A 21,742-nucleotide genomic window follows, 5' to 3' on the forward strand; every position below is an offset into this window, starting at 1 on the left:
TCCCTATGGGAAACCGCGTTTCGACTTCCGAACTTTTTGACCTACGAATGTGCATTCGGAACGGATTACGTTCGTAAGTCGAGGGACCACTGTATTTGAAGGTGGCTGTCAGATCTCCTTGGGGCCTCCTCCTTTCCAGGCTAAACATACTCAGCTCCTTCAACCGTTCCTTATCAGGCTTGGTTTTCAGACCCTAGAACAGGGGCCAGCAAACTTTTTCAGCAGGGGGCCGGTCCACTGTCCCTCAGACCTTGTGGGGGGGGGCGGAGTATATTTTGAAGAAAAATTTGAACGAATTCCTATGTCCCACAAATAACCCAGAGATGCGTTTTAAATAAAAGGACACATTCTACCCGTGTAAAAAATGCTGATTCCAGGACCGTCCAGGGGCCGGATTTCGAAAGCGATTGGGCCGCATCTGGTCCCCGGGCCTTAGTTTGGGGACCCCTGCCCTAGAACATCTTAGTCACCCTCCTCAGCACACCTCCCAGCTTGTCAACATCCTTAAATTGTGGCGTGCAGAACGGGACACGGTATTCCCAGTGTGGTCCTGTTACCTCCCTTGAGTTGAGCACTATATTTCTGTTGACGCAGCCTAGAATAGCATTCGCTTTTTTTGCTGCTGCATCACACTGTTGGCTCACATTCAGCTTGTGGTCCACCAAGACCCCTAGATCCTTTTCTCATATATTACTGGCAAGCCAGGTGTCCCCCCCCCCATCTTATATTTGTGCAGCTGGCTCTTCCGCCCTGAGTGCAGATTTATCCATTGCCTGATCCTAGCGGGGGTATCCTCCATTTCCCCCTCAAAGGGGAGTTCTTAGGGTCTGTCACTCACCCCAAACCGTATGGAAGACGAGAGGGATCTACGACTCCTGCTCTCAAAATATGCAAGAGGATGATAATAACTCCGTTGGTAGAGCATCAGATCTTGGAGTCGTGGGTTCGAGCTTTAAGATTCCTGCATTTAAGGGGTTGGGCTAGCTGAACCCTGGGGGGGGGGCTCTACAATTCTACAATTCTACTTGGGTCATGCCTGGGGTGAGGCTTGCCTAAAATGGAGCAGCTCCCCCCCCATCTTTCACTTTTGTTGCATGAGGAGGCCTTGCGACGCATCTGCTTGCCATGATAAGATTGCAGCGGTGGGCATTGCGGCGTTTATTGTGCCACCGATCGCTCTCCGAACGAGCGAAGAAGCAGAGGGAAGAGAGGCCTTGCTTCTGGTTTGGCCAAAGCTCCCCTCCCGACTCTTCGCTTCAAAGCTTGGACAAGGCTTACCTTTGCTATCTATTGGTCTGTTCAAATAAAGCAATTTGGAACAAAGGGAAAGAAGCGCCGTGGTCCGGGGAGGCTGGCACACAGAGAAGACGGGTCCAGGTTGGCAAATTTTTGGAACCAGGATGGAGGATGGAGGATCACACCTGGCGGTGTCGTCAGACTCCAGAGAGCCAGGCTCAGGCTTCGGGGCCCCCAATCCCGTCTCCCTCCCGCCACGGCCTGCTGCGTCCACGCAAGCCTTGACCCCGATGAGTTTATGTCAACAACCTTTCCTGACAGTGCAGAATCATCGCTGTTTGCCCACTGCATAATATCCCGGCTCGCAGCCGCAGTCTCTACCAGACACGGCTGCATCTTGACACCCTCCGGAGACATGGTCCCCATCTTGCCTTGCCTGGTCCTCCTGGTGGCCGCAGGACCCCCTTGGGTGGCCGGGGAGGGGCTCCAAAACATCTTGGGGGGCTACGTTCCCAAGGTGAGTCGGGGAGCTTTGCCAGGTAGCGTGGGAGAGGGATGTTGGGAAGGTCTCGGGGTGGCCCCGTATATCCCAGCCGCACTTGGATTCGGCCTCGGGGCGTTTTGCGCCGGAGAGCCCTCTGAGCACGTCTAGAGGGCTCACAGCAGCGCCAGAACCAGGGGAAACGCCACCCGTGTCATAGGATGGTGTGACGGAAGTTTCTGAAAGTAAGCCTGGCCTGGAGAATTTCCTCCCTCCCTCCCGTAACACTAGAACTTGTGGATATACGATGAAGGTGAGCGTTGGAAGAATCAGGACAGGCCAAAGAAAGTCCCTTTTTCATGCAGTTAAACTGTGGAACTCCCTGCCACAGGAGGAACTGCAGGATTCTTCTGACGGGCGTGGAGGACGCCTTCCCCGATAGGAGACTGGCCTCGGGGAAAGCTGCGTTCAGCCCCACATCTCCCACTGATGCTTTGGGTTCAGCCTTGGGGACATTTCGTGCTGGAGATTCCTCTGAGCATGTCCAGAGTGCCTACAGCAGCGCCCGGTCACCACGTCCAGGGAAAACAGTGTCCGGCTCATAGGATGGGCGATTAAGCTCTCTTTAAAGAAGGGAGACACAGGAAATTAATATCAGGGGCTCCTTCGTAAAATGATTGTCCTGCCCTCACAAAATCCCTGGCGCCTTCTCGCAACCACCACAGGCAGGAGCTCGACAGGTGAAGTTTTCCCTGAAGGCTGTCTTTGCAAAGCATCATGGGGTTTGTAGTTTCCTCCCAGAAATGGAGAAGCAGTGGATGATGGGAAATTACCTCCCTCCACTTTTTACTGCTGCAGGCTGAGTTTTGAGAGTTTGGGGAGGGGATTCCTCACAGGTTATTTTAGATTTTGAAAGTAAAGAACTGAATTCCTTGGTCCCTGCCATATTTATTTTTTTCTGACAGGGTCTTTTCACTGGGCAGTTCACAATATAAAAAGACAAAAATACATGCCGTCATAACAAACAAAAAGAAGACCCCCCCCAACCACACTGTCTTTATTTTTTAAAATAATAATTGCCTTACAGTTTTTTTTTTGGGGGGGGGAGAAGGAAAGAGAGAAGAGGAAGGAAGGAAGGAAGAAAGAAAGGAAGGAAGGAAGGAAGGAGAAAGAAAGAAAGAAAGAAAGAAAGAAAGAAAGAAAGAAAGAAAGAAAGAAAGAAAGAAAGAAAGAAAGAAAGAAAGAAAGAACTAAAAATGTTGAAGTGGTGGTATCTACCTACCTACCTATATAAAATAACAGAAGTAAAAATAACAGCGTATATAAAAAAAAGAGAATGAGGGGAAGGAAAAATATATTGTTACTGACTAATCTGTGTGTGTGTGTGTGAGAGAGAGAGAGAGAGAGAGAGAGAGAGAGAGAGAGAGACGATTGTGTGTGTGTGTGTGTGTTTTAAAAACAAAAAACAGAAAGGGAAAAGAAAAGAAAAACAACAACAGAAAAGACAGTAAGGTGAAATAGTAAAAAATAGTGATGGTAATGATGGGATGGGGGACGGACACTGATAGATTTTCCTCCCAATTTAATTTTAAAGCTAATGATAATAATAATTAATTATTAGTTATAATAATTATTAATAATAATAATTAATAATAAAAATAAGAGGAAATCAGGGCTGAAGCAGCGGTCCCAGGAAGTGGCCTGTGTTGATTCAGGCGTCCATTTAATTTTAATTCTTGAGAGATGATGAATAATAATAATAATAATAATAATAATAATAATAATAATAATAATTTGGGTCTTGTGTCCCTCCCCCATTTCCCTCTCTTTTCTTCCCAACCCAATACTACATGCAACACTAACGTCTCACAACAAATGAAACAGATCTGTAGAAAATGCAATACACCTATTTTTGTAAACTACTAAATCTTTAATAATAATAATAATAATAATAATAATAATAATAATAATAATAATAAATAATAATAATAGCAGCCATACAGCATAGCTGCTCTTCCCCAGAGCAGGGAGGGGCTTTGATTAACTTACATCTAGTGGCCTCTGTTTGAGCGGCAAGTGTAGCTGTGCTACAGGCAGAAATTCAACAGGTCAAAACCCGCCATCTCCACTTCCTACTGACTAAAGATGTTGAGGTTCTGCCTATTTCACAATTTAAAGGCGTAGAAGCCCCCTTCCGGGTGGGTGGGTAAATGGAATTAGGGCGTCTATTGGAGCTCCTTATTTATTTATTTATTTATTTATTTAAGGCAAATAAGACGTAATTCTGCTTCCAAGAGTTATTTTTCTTCCCCAGCGGAATTAATCCAGATTTCATTCCCACGAGACGCCAGCGCAAGAAAGAAAGGCAGAATTGACAATCACTGGGAGCTGCACCGAAAACGAGCTCTGCTATTAATTAATTACAATTCGTTTTCTAAAGTAGTTTACGCAAGGGGGGGGGGAATACGTATTAAATTTTTTAATGGGGCAACATCGCCACCTTGTGGCTTTGACGCGCAATGAACTCTTTGTATATTCTTTATTTGCGGCAGCAGCACCCCCTACCTGTCAGTTCTGGTAATTCGCCAGTTCCCTGTTTCTTTTTTTTCGGGTTGGTGCTGCCACCTAGTGGCCGATGATGGTTAATAGCCATTATCTCTTCCTCCCCCCCCCCCAAGTATGGCCAGTGCTACGAGTCCGTCCCTGGAGAGGCAGGTGCTTTGAACATTGGGCAGAGATGGGGAGACCCCTCTCCAACAGCCACATTGTCTATCGATCCGCGCACGGTGACAAGGTAAGCGCTTGAGTCCTGCCGCGAGGTCCTCAGAGTCATGGGGGCAGTGGCATAGCAAGGTCAGGTGGTACCCGGTGCGGAAAATTTCTTGTTACCGGAAATTATTAAAAGAAGGAAAAGTAAGATACCGGTACTTCAGGGGGAACCTGAGAAAGTTTCTGGATTTTCAGTGCATTTATAAAACTGGTGGAATGGGACTGGGAGGCAGGAAATCGCCTCTGTTGGTTTCAGGCGGAAATTGAACAGGCGCAGTATCTTTTGCCACAAAGACGAACTGATATGGGGTGGGGTCAGGCCATAGCTCAACTGGTAGAGCATCATGCTGATTGTCCCAGGTTCAATCCCTGAGGGCTGGGATTTCATAGAATCATAGAGTTGGAAGAGACCACAAGGGCCATCCATTCCAACCCCCTGCCAAGCAGGAAACACCATCAAAGCATTCGTGACATATGCCTGTCAAGCCTCTGCTTAAAGACCTCCAAAGAAGGAGACTCCACCACACTCCTTGGTAGCAAATTCCACTGTCGAACAGCTCTTACTGTCAGGAAGTTCTTCCTAATGTTTAGGTGGAATCTTCTTTCTTGTTACTTGAATCCATTGCTCCGTGTCCGCTTCTTTGGAGCAGCAGAAAACAACCTTTCTCCCTCCTCTATATGACACCCTTTTATATATTTGAACATGGCTATCATATCACCCCCTTAACCTTCTCTTCTCCGGGCTAAACATACCCAGCTCCCTAAGCCGTTCCTCATAAAGCATCGTTTCCAGGCCTTTGACCATTTTGGTTGCCCTCTTCTGGACATGTTCCAGCTTGTCAGTATCCTTCTTGAACTGTGGTGCCCAGAACTGGACACAGTACTCCAGGTGAGGTCTGACCAGAGCAGAATACAGTGGTACTATTACTTCCCTAGATCTAGAAGAGGCAATACTTAGAGAGATGGGCCAATGATCTGATGCTGAAGGAGTCAGTTTCATGTGGTTTGTGAGGCTTCGCCTGTTGGATTTCTGCCTGCCTGGAAACTACCCTACCACCCTTCTTTTTAAAAAAGCAAACCAGGAAAACAAGGGAGTTGAGATGACTCCCGAACCCCTAATAATAATAATAATAATTGTGCCCCACCCATCTGACTGGGTTGCCGCAGCCACTCTGGGCAGCTTCCAACATATATAAAAAGATAATAAATAATTAAACATTGAAAAGCTTCCTGCATTGCAGGGTCTAGATGACCCTCAGGGGTCCCATCCAACTCTACCATTCTGGGATGCAGTGGGGCCTAGCTGATCTCAGCAGCTTCCGATTCTGTCTCCCCAGCGCCACCTCCTATTTCGACTTCCGCACCTTCGACCCGGAAGGCGTGATCTTCTACGGGGACATGAGCCCCGGAGTCAACTGGTTCGTCCTGGCCCTGCGCAACGGCAAGCCCGAAATCCAGATCCACAATACCGTGACGAACATCACCGTTTCCGGGGGGCGGCGCATTAACGACGGCCAGTGGCATCGGGTACGGGGTGTGAGTGTGTGTTTGTGACAGATGCAAAGTTTAGGTAGACGGAGATGGGGTTGCAGCGCTCATCTCGCTTTACTGGCCGAGGGAGCCGGCGTTTGTCCACAGACAGCTTCCGGGTCATGTGGCCAGCATGACTAAGCCGCTTCTGGCAAAACCAGAGCAGTGCACGGAAATGCCGTTTACCTTTCCGCCGGAGCGGTCCCTATTTATCTACTTGCACTTTGACATGCTTTCGAGCTGCTAGGTTGGCAGGAGCAGGGACCGAGCAACGGGAGCTCAGCCCGTCGCTGGGATTCGAACCGTCGACCTTTTGATCGGCAAGCCCTAGGCTCAGTGGTTTGGACCACAGCTCCACCCGCGTCCCATTTGTTCAAAACCCACTTAAAACTGTTGAATTTAACTAATTCAGCAAAATGGATAGACTCGATCCAGGGGTGCCAGCTTTTCAAAGTCTGGGTGCCCCCTGCCGCCCCCTTGCCTCTTAGCATCCCCTAGTTAAGCCCGCTGCCCTCCAGCGGGTGCCACCCATTTTGGGAACCTCTGATCTAAAGGAAGGGGGGGCTGTAGCTCTGTGTGAGAGCATCTGGGTCCCAGGTTCGGTTCCTGACAACTGCAGGGAGGGCTGGGAGAGGTCTCGGGTCCAACGCCGGAAATCTGCTGCCAGTCAGTGTGTAGACAGTGACCTGACTCTGAATACGGCAGCTTGGCCCCTTGCAAACACCCCAATAAGCACAGCCCCTTGGCTATTTGCTTCTGCTCAAAAAGCCTCTGTGTTAATTGAGCAACACAAAAGCGCATTGAAGGGCATTGTTCACCTTAAAATCAGAGCACTTTTGTTCTGCTCTCCAGGGGGAAAGGGGGATCCCGGAGATGTCTACAAATGTCAGTGGCAAAGCACTCCCTGCTCTCGATCTTACAGTCTCAAGCTGCTTTCGTGTTTTTTTGGGGTTTTTTTTGAGGTGGGATCTTTGCCTTTCATGCACACATGCGAATTCTGTGTAGTGTCTGCATGACATAATTGACATTCCAGTCGATATCTCTCTCCCCAACCCTGCTTTAATTCAGATCTCCTTTTTCTGGGGGAAAATCTGCTCCGATAAAAAAAAAAACCAACCCGTTTGCGACAGCTCAGCAACTTGCTTGTCATAGTTACAAGTAGGTAGCCATGTTGGTCTGCCATAGTCGAAACAAAATAAAAAAAAAATCCTTCCAGTAGCACCTTAGAGGCCAACTAAGTTTGTCCTTGGTACGAGCTTTCGTGTGCATGCACACTTCTTCAGATATGTGTCAATATGTTTGTCATATTAAGCCTCCCTTGCGGAAGACACGACACAAGAGGGAAAGGAGTGGGGAGGGAGGAGGAAAAAAGCAAACCCCGGCACTCTTCCTCAGCATACAGACCGACGCACCTATGCAATATCAACCGCTGAATCGCCGCCCTTGTCCCTGCCAGAGTAGAGAGACAAGGAAGGGGGGGGGATTTTGAGCCTTTCCTGTTCCTAACGCCTCCCCGTTCCGCTTGGCAGATCATGGCGAAGAATGAGGGCCATGCTGTCCTGCTGGCAGTGGACAACAATTACCAGCTGAAACTAGACCACGTCTCCGAAGCCATCGTCGAGGCCCCTGTCTTCGACATGCGCATTGGTGTCGGGGGCTTGCTGATCCCCACGGAGGAGCTCCTTGTCCCAGTAAGAGAGGCTCTCCCCATCCTTGTATGCTAGAAGGGGCTGGGGCTCCTTGGCACAATGTATGGCTGGAGGAGCCGACAGTAGGTGGCGCCAGAGGGGACCGTTTCTGCAGCAGGATGCCCGTTCTCCAGCAGCATAGAGGCGAACGGTTTGTTGGGGCTGCAATATCTGGAGACTGGTCCTCTCGGCAGGGCCAAGTGTTGCTGTGGAATTGGGGGGGGGTGTTGCTTCTTTAAAATATTGGGGGGCTGCCCCTGGCCACCCCCCAGATGGTGCCCCTGGCTCCCTCTGGTGGCGGAGGTAAGAAAGAACACAGGCATGGGTAGAGTCAATGTTGGGTGGATGGATGGAGGGTTTCTAAGAATCCTATACTGTCCTTCGTCCAATGTGCAAGAACATCTTTCCCATCAGTTTAATATTTACTGATTTTATTAAACAAAACAAACCAAAGATAAATTGCATGGAGAAATACATAGCTGCCAAGTTTTCCCTTTTCTCGCAAGGAAGCCTATTCAACATAAGGGAATTTCCCTTAAAAAAAGGGAGAACTTGGCAGCTATGGAAATACGGTTTCAGCAAAAGGTTGGACATTACCTTTGAACTTGCTGTTCCAAAACAGCACAAAAAGAACCTCTTTTCCCATAGCTCAGTCAGCGGAACATTTCGGAGTTGTTGTCGAAACAATTTTTTTTTTAAAAAAAAATTCTTTCCAGTAGCACCTTAGAGACCAACTAAGTTTGTTTTTGGTATGAGCTTTCGGAGTTGTGGGTTCGAGATCCACACTGAGCAAAAGATTCCTGCGTTGCAGGGAGTTGGGCTAGGTGACCCTGGCGGTCCCTACCATTTTGTGATTCATAATCCCGCGAGGCTGGTTTATATGTATTATTTTGTAGTAAATCAGCTTAAACAAAGTTAAAGGTAAAGGTAAAGGGACCCCTGACCATTAGGTCCAGTCGTGACCGACTCTGGGGTTGCCCGCTCATCTCGCATTATTGGCCGAAGGAGCCGGCGTATAGTTTCCAGGTCTTGTGGCCAGCATGACAAAGCCGCTTCTGGCAAACCAGAGCAGCACATGGAAACGCCGTTTACCTTCCCGCTGTAGCGGTTCCTATTTATCTACTACTTGCACTTTGACGTGCTTTCAAACTGCTAGGTTGGCAGGAGCTGGGACCAAGCAATGGGAGCTCACCCCGTCACAGGGATTCGAACCGCCGACCTTCTGATCAGCAAGCCCTAGGCTCAGTGGTTTAACCACAGCGCCACCTGGGTCCCTAATCAAAGTTACTATGGACCATATTTTCTCAATCCATTCAGATATAGCAGGAAATACACACTCTCTCCCCCCACCAATTTTAGCAGCAGTTGTAAGGTTAAACATTATAATTGTACTAAAGCGTCATAAAAAATCTGCTCACGTACCATCGAAGCAGTAGAAGCGAGGTTTGACTTTCTGTCGCCGCAGCTGCCTCCACAGAAGCAGAATTAGCTGCACCCTCAGGCGAAGAAATCGGAACGGCAATAACATCCCTTAATCTCTACGGTGCAAACCAAAACACAATTTCCTCGAGCAACTTAGCTGGGGGTGAGAGACTGCTGCCTATCACTGTGGTAGGCAAACCTAAGGCTCGGGGGCCGGATCCAGCCCAATCACGTTCTAAATCTGGCCCACGGACGGTCCAGGAATCAGCGTGTTTTTACATGAATAGAATGTGTCCTTTTATCTAAAATGCATCTCTGGGTTATTTGTGGGGCATAGGAATTCGTTCATTATTTCCCCAAAAAAATATAGCCCGGCCCCCCATATGGTCTGAGGGACGGTGGACCGGCCCACGGCTGAAAGAGATTGCTGACCCATGGCCTATCACAACAGCCCCACAAATAAATGGGGGGGGGAATAGACTACATGAAACTACCGTAGGAGCGCAAATCAGTCTAGAAAACCGGCACTCAGAGGAGGGGGGCTTATTTTGAAATGAATTGCTACTAGCAAAGCGCCAAAGGGTAATTTACTCCAACCCCTCCAATTCTGATGTTTAGTCAGAATCTCCTTTCTTGGAACTTGAAGCCATGGGTTCGAGTCCTACCCTCCAGAGCAGGAGAAAGCAAGCTTGCTCCATCTTCCATGTGATACACCAGGCGTCCCCAAACTTCGGCCCTCCAGATGTTTTGGCCTGCAACTCCCATGATCCCTAGCTAACAGGACCGCTGGTCAGGGAAGATGGGAATTGTAGTCCAAAACATCTGGAGGGCCGAAGTTTGGGGATGCCTGTGATACACCCTCAGATATTTGAAGGTGGCTCTCATATCTCCTCTTGGTCTCCTCCAATCAAAACATACCCAGCTCCTTCAACCGTTCCTCATCAGGCTTGGTTTCCAGACCCCTGGTCATCTTGGTCACCCTCCTCCGCACACCTTCCAGCTTGTCAACATCCTTCTTAAATTGTTGCACCCAAAACTAGACACAGGACTCCAGGTGGGGTCTGACCAAGGCCGAGTAGAGCAATACTATGACTTCCCTTGACCTGGACCAGGGGTCAGCAAACTTTTTCAGCAGAGGGCCAGTCCACTGTCCCTCAGACCTTGTGGGGGGCCGGACTATATTTTTTAAGAAAAATAATGAACAGATTCCTATGCCCCACAAATAACCCAGAGATGCATCTATATATATAAAAATGTAAAAATCTTGAAAGTGTCGGCTGAACTTTTCTCCGTAACCGCTTGACCGATCGTCCCGAAATTTTGACACAATGATCCAGGCCACTCCCCGAGCGTTGTTGGAAAAGAAAATCCCTCAAATTTCACACCTGGGCAGGCATAAACCTGGTTTTCCACAAAGTAAAACAGCGCCCTCAAGTGGCGTTATTCTCTCAGCTCCTCCCTCCCCATGGAGTCTATGCCACACCCACAAAATAATGATGTCATCAACCAAGCAACTGAAACCACCAAGGCGGCCATTACCAGACAACCCACAGTCAGGCCAGGGCCAAGGAATGGAGAGACAGGGTGGAGGCCTCGGGTCACATTTAAATACTAGCCCAAGCCAAGGTCTCACCTCTGCTTTACAGCCTAAAGACTAGGCCTCGGCTCCATTTTACAGACTAGGCCTCAGCTCTACAGCCCTTTAAATACAATCACGAATGGAGCCCTGGGTGGGAGGTGGGGGAGGAGGAGCCCAAATAGGTCATGGGGGCTGACGTAGGGTGGGGGGAGCAACTGTCCAACAACCACCAAAACAGCCATTCCACCCCCAAAGCCCAAGCCCAAAGCCTCTCCTGGCGGCTGCATTAATAAACGCCTGGCAGCATTAGGCAGTCATTCATCATTTCTCCTAACACGCACTTGGGGGCACAGCGAGGGGTTTTCGCTTTATAATTTAGTGGGCGTTGTGTCTCATGCGAGGCTCCGGCGGCCATTTTAAGTAAGGGCTTTATATTACGACTGATTGCAAGCCTCTGCGTCTTTTAAAAAACAACCATGCACTTTCTCTCCCCAGTTTAAGTCCTCAGATATTTGCAGTGCCCAATCCCCCCCCCTCGATTTACAATCCCCTACCTTCCCCTTGCCACTTCCTGGTTTTTTTATGGAACTGAACAACTCGGGTGCTTCAGAACGCACCTTCTGTTGCCAGGCCCTTGCAGGGCCAGGTAGATAATGTGGCCCTGTTTTTAACCCTTTTGTTACTTTTTTCATTTTACTGATTGTGAATATGCTGACCGAGCCCCCCTTTGGATTCGGAGGCCCGTGCCATGTGGCCCATATGATCCCCCTCCTTCTTTCTGGGCCTGTCTATTGCTACGGGGCTATGGGGCTTCGCTATTTGACCCCCCCTGGTCAGGATTTTAAAAGTAGTTCTCTGGGTCCCAGGGCGCATCATCACCCCCGATCCTTAATCTAAATATATATAAATGTTCACGATGCGTGCGCAGGGGCCAATGTATGGAGATACAGGGGGGAGGGGACAACAGAGGGCTCAGACAAAAGTAAATACTGGGAAATGGAACCCAGAAACTGACATTTCCTTCTCCAAGGGCGGGGGCAATGTAGGAAGATACCAGGGGCAGGGGCCAACACTCCGCAGGGACAACAGAGGGCTCAGACAAAAGTGCATGCTGGGAAATAGAACCCAGAACCTAACAGTTCCTTCTCCAAGGGTGGGGGCCAAGGTATGGAGATACAGGGGGGAGGGGCCAACACTCCCCAGGGACAACAGAGGGAAGGGTATCCTACCGAAACACAGGGATGAGCCGGGGTGGAGGGAGGAGGGGCAGGATACGTCATGGATCGTGACAGGGGGGGGAATCACAGGAAAGAACCACAGCAACGCGTGGCCGGGTCAGCTAGTTTTAAATAAAAGCACACATTCTGCTCATGTAAAAACACCAGGCAGGCCCCACAAATAACCCAGAGATGCATTTTAAATAAAAAGGCACATTCTGCTCATGTAAAAACACGCTGATTCCCGGATCCCTTTCCGCACGCGCTGCTGTCGCGCTGGGTGCCCCCCACCCTATATCTCCACCCCTGGTTCTCCCTGCCTGTTTCTGTTTTCCTCTCCCTGCCCTTCACTCTCTTGGCTCCCTTGGCCTTCCAGCTCAACCCGGCCATGGACGGCTGCATGAGGCGATGGAATTGGCTGAACAAGAGCACCGAGTGGATGGAAGGGACGTCCCTGGAGGACAAAGACGCCAAGGTCTGCTTTCCCAACATCCGCAAGGGAAGTTTCTTCCCAGGGAACGGACTGGCCACCTTCTCTCTCTCAGGTACCAGCTGGGCAGGACCCCCGAGTCTCTTGCTCCCCCAGTTCCAACCCTAGATCTCTGTTCCCTTGAGCTGAAAAGCAAAAGCCGCAGACCTTCCTTGCCACCGTGAGCAATCCTGACACCGGTTGCCTTAAGGCCAGGCTGCCACAAAGCCCCCTTGCTCTGGGGCTTCCCTCGCGCTCGATCTGGAAGCTGCTGTGAGCGTGGGATGCTGCAGCCCGATTGCTGACCGGAGAGAGGCCTTGTCAGCAGGGGCGTAGCCAGGATGAAAATTAGGGGGGGCAAGGGGCGGGGCCAAGGGGCAGGGCCAAGGGGAGGGGCCACAGTGGGGCAAGGAAAGCTCTCTTCTCCCTTGCTGGCTGTGGGGCGGGCGGAGGGAAAGCCAGGCAACCGCTTTGCGCGGCTCTGGGGCTTTCCCTCCACCCGCCCCACAGCCAGCCAGGGAGAAGGGAGACGGCACTGGGCGGGCAGCGGGGCAGGCTGGCCAGCGGCCCTGCTTCTAGGCGGGGCAACTGCCCCCTCCTGCCCCCCTCCCTACGCCCATGCTTGTCAGCGTTTAACAGCTGTGCTCAAAGATCTGCTGCCAGACTGAGTTCAGACCATGTTCCTATGAGTATACAGCTGTACCTTGGTTCACGAACGCCTTGTGACTCGAACGTTTTGGCTCCCGAACGCCGCAAACCCGGAAGTGAGTGTTCAGGTTTGCGAATGTTCCTTGGACATCCGACGGGGGCTTCCGATTGGCTGCAGGAGCTTCCTGAAGCCGTGTCTTGGTTTCCGAACGTTTTGGATGTCGAACGGACTTCCGGAACGGACTCCGTTCGACTTCCGAGGTACCGCTGTACAAAGCCCTGAACAACTTGGGAACGCCTGCGAGATTGCATGGCCCCCATCTCTCCTCACTCTTGGGAAAGATCCACACTATCCATTTAAAGCGTAGTCGATGATGCACATTTAAAGCACATCTCTTCCCCCATTCCTGGGAACTGTGCCTTGCTAAGGGTGCTGGAGACTGTAGCCCTATGGGGGTAGACTACAGCTCCCAGAATTCTTTGGGGGAAGTCAGATGCTGAATGGATTTAGGTGAGTAGGAGAGGACATTTAATTTATCAATTATCCTTCCTCTTTTTCTCACTTGCGTGAGAATTGCAAATACCTATTTCAGCAGAGTAATAGCACCATCTTTGAAGCATTTGGGATGAGTTGTGTAACCTTCTAGAACAGGCATGGCCAAACCTGGCCCTCCAGATGTTTTGGGACTACAACTCCCATCACCCCTAGTTAACAGGACCAAGTGGTCAGGGAGGATGGGAATTGTAGTCCCAAAACTTCTGGAGGGCCGAATTTGAGCCATGCCTGTTCTAGAACAACTATGCTATCCAGGGATGGCTAGACAGGCTCGGATGGCTTTTCCTCCTTTCTACGTGTCCCTCACAACAACGGGATCCCTCTCAGGCTGCTTAAGCAAACGAGAAAACACAAGGTTTACTCACATTAAAAGTCTTAACGGGATCCAGCAGTCACAGTGATGAAATCCAGCAATCCTTAAAAGTTGCAAAAGTTCCGTTCCAAGCAGAGAGCGCCCCCTGGAGGAGAGCTTCCCTGGCCTCCCATCCCATCGCAGGTCAGATTGTGGAGCCACAGGAAGGAAGAGGTAGAGATTAACCCATTGTTTCCCCCCCCAGGTTTGGGCATATGAATAGAATAGAATAGAATAATTCAGGCATCCCCAAACTGCGGCCCTCCAGATGTTTTGGCCTACAACTCCCATGATCCCTACCTAACAGGACCAGTGGTCGGGGAAGATGGGAATTGTAGTCCAAAACATCTGGAGGGCCGAAGTCTGGGGATGCCTGGAATAATTTATTGGCCAAGTATCAACCATACTTGGAATTTTGCTTCGACTACATTGCAATGTAAAGAAAAAACGTACCGAAAAGACCCCAAACCACCAACTGGCCTCCCTTCCGCCCACAACTACAGATTCAACAATTTGATGGCACAAGGATAAAAGCTATTCCTGTGCTTATGGCATCATGAAGTCCCCTCTATGCAGGTCCTGAAATTCCATGGTGCCGTGGCCCGTTTGGGACTGTCTAGCAATCGTGCATTTGTGATTGGGCTCCTGATATGCTTTGAATATGTACGTAGTGTGGAGCTGCCCTTAGTTCTAAAAAGATCGTTATCCTCTTTTCCTTTTGGGAATGGCTGCGTATTCTCTCTCTCTCTCTCTCTCTCTTCTCTCTCTCTCTTCTCTCTCTCTCTCTCTCTCTCCCCAATAATCTTTATTAGCTTTCAATTACAAAAATCCAAAACAAACCTCATTATATGCACATCGAACCGTAATGCCAAATCCAATAACAATTAATCAAGTATCCAATTATATAATTCGGATGACCTCCTGCTTGCTGGATTACGGGTTCGGCAATTCTTTTCTCTTTTCCCCCTGCTTCCAAAGTCTTATTTATTCCAGTTGTGTCCCAGTCTTCATCACAGTCCCTTGTTCAGCAGCTGCGAAGTTTTGTGACTTCCGCTCGTATTAACCTATTCCGTAATTTATTAATCCACCAGTGAACATCTACATCCCTTTGTCCTGCGTGCAATAATTATTTCTCCATATTTTTTCTTCCCAAAAAATTCTGTGTCGATCCAGTCGTTCTCTGTCTTCTCAGTTATGATACAATGAGGACTGTGTAACACTCAATAACCTGTCCCTTATTTACCCCCCCCTCTTTCTCTCTCTCTCTCTCCCCCCCCCACAACCCTCACCCTCCAGACCTCTATACCGGAGCCGTCTCTGCCAACCAGAACTGGTCCCTGACTGTGCAGTTGTGGATGGAGGCCGCCCCGCAGTCAGCGCCCTTGCTGGCCACCTCCGCTTTCCCCCTGCGCTTAAGCCTGCATCGCACGGTGAGGGCTGTACCACGTAGACCCCTGAGGAGGGGGGGGAAACGGAAGAGGCAGGGGCGTGACCCCCAAAACAGCACCACCGGGACCCCAGAGACCATGAAATAATGGAAACATGGGTGTACGAAATGCCAAAAGCATTGGGCGCATGTGAACTGCATGTTCAACAAAGAGTTTTGATGCAGGGTGAACTGTCATGGCTTCCTTCTCTCCACCCCCCCCCCAAAGAATTCTGGGAGCTGTAGTTTCTTGAGGGTGCTGGGAGTTGTTAGAACTACATTTCCCAGAGTTCCCTGGGAAGAGGGATGGGTGATTAAGCCACTCTGGTCCCTGGCCAATGTGGTTATTCTCCCATCAGCCCTTGCAACACAGGTGTGCTGGCTAAGACTGATGGGAGTTGTAGTCCAAAATGGATGGAAGGCCCCAGGCTGGCTGTGGGCCGATCGCTCCGGTCTGACCCCACCAAGCATCTCGCCAAAGATGGACGGGAGAGTCTGCCCTCCTGCGTTGGAGTGGAATCTCTGGTTATAGTACCAGCCAACACCCACCTTCGGGGGGGGGGACAGGACATCAGCTGGGGCTTGAGATTTCGCCACCAGCCACCTATTTCCTGCCCGTCATGTGTCTGTGAGTTCCAGAGATCTCTCTTGGATGGGCAGGTTCCTAACCTCTTGCCATTCTCTCTCGCCCAACTTCTCGTGCTCCAGCATCTGATGGCTCACCTGGGGAACAAGACAGTCCTTCAGGTGCCCTTCCCTCTGGGGGGCTGCCTAAACGCCCCCCTCCACCTGACCATCACCCCGTCCCACACCACGCTCCGCCTGGGCAACGCGGAGACCTCGAAGCCCACCCCGAAACTGGATTTCGAAAGCCTGCAGCACACCTGGCTGGGGAAAAAGGGGGACTTCGTCGTCGGGGGGCTGCCTGGTATGTGTCCCCCCCTAAAAAGTGTGTGTGTGTGTCCCCCGCAAAGGGAGGGGAATCTCAGCTCCAGGATGTGGCCCCCAGACCTCACTACCCGGCCCTCTGAACCTTCCCCCAGGCTGCACCCCTTACCATCCTCCTGGGAGAGGTTTTTACCTGGCCAGAAATGCGTCTGGTTCGGCCCCTTCGTTGCCGGAATGGAGGCTAGAGAAAGCTGTGTACAGAGGTGCAATTTACATCCCTTGCTCCGCCCACATTTGCCTCTGGCCCCGCCCACCGCTGCCATGTGGCCCTTGAATGGCAGCCCAGGTGGAAACGTGGCCCTCGGTCTGCAAAAGGCTCCCCCAGATCCCTGCTTTACTGTTTTCGTTCTAGTCCAAACCCGCACATTGTTTTCCAGCATGCTTTTATTTACGGCTCTTAATTTTTAAAAATAACATTACAGTGGCACCTTGGTTCTCAAACGCCTTGGTACTCAAACAACTTGGAACCCAAACACTGCAAACCTGGAAGTGAGTGTTCCGGTTTGCGAGCGTTTTTCAGAAGCCGAACGTGCTCCGTTTTGAGTGCCGCACTTCCACTTTGAGTGTTACACTGAGGTTTTTCTGTTTTTGCTATTTATTTTGCGTTTTTGCTTTGTTTGTTTGTTTTTGTGACTGTGTGGAACCCAGTTCAGCTACTGATTGATGGATTGTGTGACTGCAGTAAATTGTTTACCGCAGGGGTTCCCAACAAAATTTTCTCGAGGACCCCTCATGGAGCCGCTATTGTGACAAGGACCCCCATTAATTCCTAATCCTAAAATTAAAAAGTGAGAGCCAAATTAAGAGTCTTTTTATATTTTATATTTATACGTTTTTTACAGTTACAACAGAGTACTCCATCAGTATAGAGTTAGTTTTAATTTTCAGTTCTTAATGAGATGAACCACTTTTTAACCACCGGTCCATTTTTAACTACGCGAACTGTAGCTTCCACGAAAAACAACGCTTTGTTTACAAACACTACTGTTTTGCAAAGAGGCAGCGCGCGCCAGGGAGGAGGGAGGGGAATGGAGAAGACAGGGTACCTGCGCAGTAGCGCACAAATGAAGCCGACGCGCGCAAAGCATCTTGGGGAGGTGAGCGTTAGTAGAATGCGCGCGCTGCCTCTTTGCAAAACAGTAGTGCGCCACCTAACGGCATACAGCAGAACTACTGCCTCATCTAATTCTAGTTTTGCGCTAGACTCTGCTCATGCAGGAAGCGGCCAAAACAAAAAATCTGTTATCATACGAAATATATTTAATATATTTTTTATTCTAATAGCATCTTGCGGACCCCTCTGGCATAGCTCGCGGACCCCTCTGGCATAGCTCCCACCTGTTGGGAACCACTGGTTTACCGCTTTCATTTTATGGATCGGTGGTCTTGTTAGCGAGTAAAATTCACATGAAATGGCTGTTTTAGGTGTTGTTTTTAAAATCCTGGAACAGATTAATCCGTTTTGCATTGCTTTCTATCGGAAAGCGCACGCCTTGGTTTTGGAACGCTTTGGTTTTGGAACGGACTTCTGGAACGGATCAAGATTGAGAACCAAGGGACCACTGTACCTGTTTTTGACTGTGTGTCCTCTTGCAGTGGCAACCAGCTGATTAATATGGCATTTGGCGCAAAAAAGGTGGTATTTGTGGGGTGTGTGTGAATGCTATTGCCTATAGGTGTATTCAAATCACCTTCCCTCCCTTGTGATACCCACCCATTCCATTCCATTTTTTTCTATTCCCTTTTTCCCCCCAAATAATTTTTATTCATTTTCCAATATTCACAAAAATAAAATCACCAAAAAAAACAAAAAAAACCACGAAAAAGAAAAACAACAGTTCTTACATTTTTTTTTTACTTAACATTGTTGACTTCCTCAATCCCCCCCCCCAACTGGGTGCATTTTAAAATCCCAATTAAGCAATTTCCCTTTTGTATCTCAAATCATTCTAACACATTTTATCATTATCTCTCAACTATTCTATTCTGAAAAATGTCCATTATCCTCCACCAATAATTAATCAATTAATCTAAATAAAAAATAAAAATTTCCCGTCCTCTGTCTTTTATTTCTCTTTCTCTTTCTATTCCATTGCAGGACAGGAAAAATTCCCGCTGGCCCAGGAGAGGAGTTTCTTCCGGGGCTGCCTGCGTGGGTTCCGGGTTCAAGACCAGGTCCTGGATTTTGACGAGGTGAAATCCAGGAGCAATTCAATCTGGCCCTACAGCTGCCCCGTAGCCGACAGAGGCCAGGCCAAGGCGGATCAAGAGGCATAGGGAGAACTTCGGCACATCTTTCCCTCCTTCTCCCAAGCAAAATCGCACCCCCGTCTCCTGCCCCCCCGGCTCACTAAGGCCCCCTTTGCACATTTAACGCATAACCAGGCCGCTCTCAACAGACACGGCTTCTTCCCCCAAGGGATCCTGGGAAATGTAGTTTGCCACGGGTGCCGAGAATAGGAGAGACAGGACGCTGGTGCAGGTGACCTGCCCAGCCCAGCCCAGCTTCCTGTTCTCACGGTGGCCATGCCCACGAGCAGGATCCGAGTGCGAGAGTCACTATCCCCTTGCTGCCTCCCAGCTGTGGGGGGCAGTGCATAGCCATTGTGGCAAGGAGCCTTTGACAGCTCTCTCCTCCATGAAGGTTGTAAGGCCGTCTTTCATGGATAATTTAGCTGTAAGGCCGTCTTTCATGGATAATTTAGCAGGGGGTTGGGCTAGATGACCCTTGGGGGTCCCTTCCAACTCTAAGATTCTGCGATTCCAAGGAGACCCTATACTGTACCCCTCAGAGACTTACAATTCCCATAGCTGGTGGTTAAACTACTCTGCAAATGGTTCCTCTGTGAACAGAGGACATACTCTTTTTTTCTCTTTTTTTCAATTTTATTTTGACAAAGCAATCATCATAAATAAATAAGGATAAAAATCTGCACCCCACCCCTGAGGCCTTTCCATTGTAACTATCCAAGCTCCCAAAATGTCAACGCCTCTTGCGATGGTTTGACCCCTTTCCGTTTTAGCAGTACAAATTCTGCAAACACCCTCCATATCTCCTCATGTGTGATGTGATGTATGGAAGTGAGAGCTGGACCATCAAGAAGGCTGATCGCCGAAGAATTGAGGCTTTTGAATTATGGTGCTGGAGGAGACTCTTGAGAGTCCCATGGACTGCAAGAAGATCAAACCTCTCCATTCTGAAGGAAATCAGCCCCGAGTGCTCACTGGAAGGACAGATCGTGAAGCTGAGGCTCCAATACTTTGGCCACCTCATGAGAAGAGAAGACTCCCTGGAAAAGACCCTGATGTTGGGAAAGATGGAGGGCACAAGGAGAAGGGGACGACAGAGGACGAGATGGTTGGACAGTGTTCTCGAAGCTACGAACATGAGTCTGACCAAACTGCGGGAGGCAGTGGAAGACAGGAGTGCCTGGCGTGCTCTGGTCCATGGGGTCACGAAGAGTCGGACACGACTAAACGACTAAACAACAACAATCTCCTCAAAACCATTCTTCCTGCGTATTCCCCGTCTTACCTTAATGGCACATGTTAATTTATCATTCATACCGTAGCTATATCCCACACCTCTTTATACCATTCTTCCTTTTTATATTCTGCTTGCCCCTTCCGCTTCCTAACTATAATAATTTGTGCAGCTGTCAATAAATTTGTGAGCGAGTCCTTCGTAGCCTGCAAACCTTCCACCCCGTCGTAAATTGATAATAATGCTACCTCTGGACTTTCGGCCAGCTTTAATCCCAGTGATTTCTGTTATCTCCTCAAACACCCTTTGCCGGAAAAATGGTACATATTTACGTCCCCACCACATGTGAGCATAATTCCCGGTTTCCTGCCATCCCCAGAGGAGTCTCTGGACCTAAGGACTCTCAGCAGCCTTAACAAACTACAGCTCCCAAGATCCTTTGGGGGACACTCTTTAAAATGGCATGATTCTGCTTTAAATGCACAGTGCAGGCGAGGCCTCAGTCCGAGGCGTAGTTGTGCGATTGCTGAGTGGCTGGGAACAGCCTGACCAGATTTCAGTTGTGATTGTGGCCGGTTGTGCGAGGTTTCGCGTGTGTGCTGTGTGTAGGGACAGCGTGGTGACTGAATCTTGCAATGTCAGCTTCCTTTCATGTTTTTTTTTCCCCAGTCCTAAGCTCGTTGCTTCCCATTTTTACTGTGGTCCTGCCATTTTTAAAAAGAAAAGAAATCCTTGTGAAAATTCATCAGCATCTCGGTGCAAATTTAATTTCATGGACACATTTTTTTTTCCAATGCTGTTTTGCTTGATATAGACATTTTTGCAAAGCAATTCCCCCTAATTTAGTGCAATTTGGGGGGATATGTTTACACACACACACTTATGTATATTCATTTATATGCACATTTTAGCTTAGTACAGCATGTACCCATTATTTCTCCTGTACACATTGCTTGGCCAGAGAGAGCTGCATTGCAAACTCAAAAAGAGAAATACAGATTTCAAAGGATGGCTGTGTTTTTGTTTGCATAGCGTTTTTGGAGCAGCTAGGTTCTCCTTTAAATACAAACTGAACTGAATCTCACACCCCAGTCCCTTCTGGGTGTGAGAACTTGCCCCTGGCAAGTCAAAATTTCTCCTGCTTTTTTACTGAACTTAGCCTACCCAAGAGAGGTGAGTGACTTTATAAAAAGGACGCAGAGGGCCGCCGGAGATAATTCACCCCACTCCATACAATATCTGTAATAAACTTAATGTTTAAATAATATTCGCAACCTGAAAATTTCTCAGTTCAATAGTATCTAATTGAATAATTCAGGTTCCAGTTCCATTAAAGAGTCTTTTGATGCAAAATATCAATACGGCGTTTGGTGTAGAAGTCTTTTAGAGTCAGATAGAGACCACAATAATCCGAAGTGCTGGCTTCTAACTTTGGATTATTGTGGACGTTACCTTATTTTAGAAGACTCTTACATCAAGATGCCTTGAATGTATTTGATTCCCCCCCCCCAAAATTTCTTAAGAAAACAAGCCCCCCTCCCTTGTTCGTCTAACCAATAGCTGCCACTTCCTATCAGAATGCAGGAGTCTCCGGTGTGTGTGTGTGTGTGTGTGTGTGTGTGTGTGTGTGTGTGTGTGAACCTCCTTGCGGACTGAAAATTTAATTAAAATAAGGGAGGGCCTCCCGGGTGCAGGTGCCCCAGCGCTAGGAGGGTTGCAGAGCCTAGTGGTCAGAGCAGGCCGGCCAGAACCCAGTTCGAGTTCCCCATTGCCCCCGCCACGTAGTGAAGCAGAGTCCGGTCTCTGGTAGAGAAAGTGGGGCCCCGACGGCTTGCAGGGCCTGGCTTCTTTCCACCACCATCCAGCTCTGGGAGGGCAGCGCAGCCTAGTGGGCATCGTCCGCCAGCCAGAAGCTGGTCTCCGTTGCGAGTCCGGCA

The 21,742-nt window shown here is 49.1% G+C and overlaps 1 protein-coding gene across 1 annotated transcript; it reads left to right on the plus strand.

Moving 5' to 3' along the window:
* Positions 1 to 20,814, plus strand: SHBG (sex hormone binding globulin). Its single transcript, XM_035137077.3, has 8 exons — positions 1 to 1,753; positions 4,396 to 4,511; positions 5,824 to 6,013; positions 7,546 to 7,707; positions 12,299 to 12,467; positions 15,244 to 15,377; positions 16,082 to 16,301; positions 18,420 to 20,814. The coding sequence occupies exons 1-8, from the start codon at positions 1,535 to 1,537 to the stop codon at positions 18,596 to 18,598; spliced, it is 1,389 nt and encodes a 462-aa protein (XP_034992968.2). The 5' UTR covers positions 1 to 1,534; the 3' UTR covers positions 18,599 to 20,814.
* The last annotated feature ends 928 nt before the right edge of the window (positions 20,815 to 21,742 follow it).

Source organism: Zootoca vivipara, chromosome 12 (genome assembly GCF_965207765.1).
Source record: "Zootoca vivipara chromosome 12, rZooViv2.hap1.1, whole genome shotgun sequence".
Taxonomy (NCBI): Eukaryota; Metazoa; Chordata; class Lepidosauria; order Squamata; family Lacertidae; genus Zootoca; species Zootoca vivipara.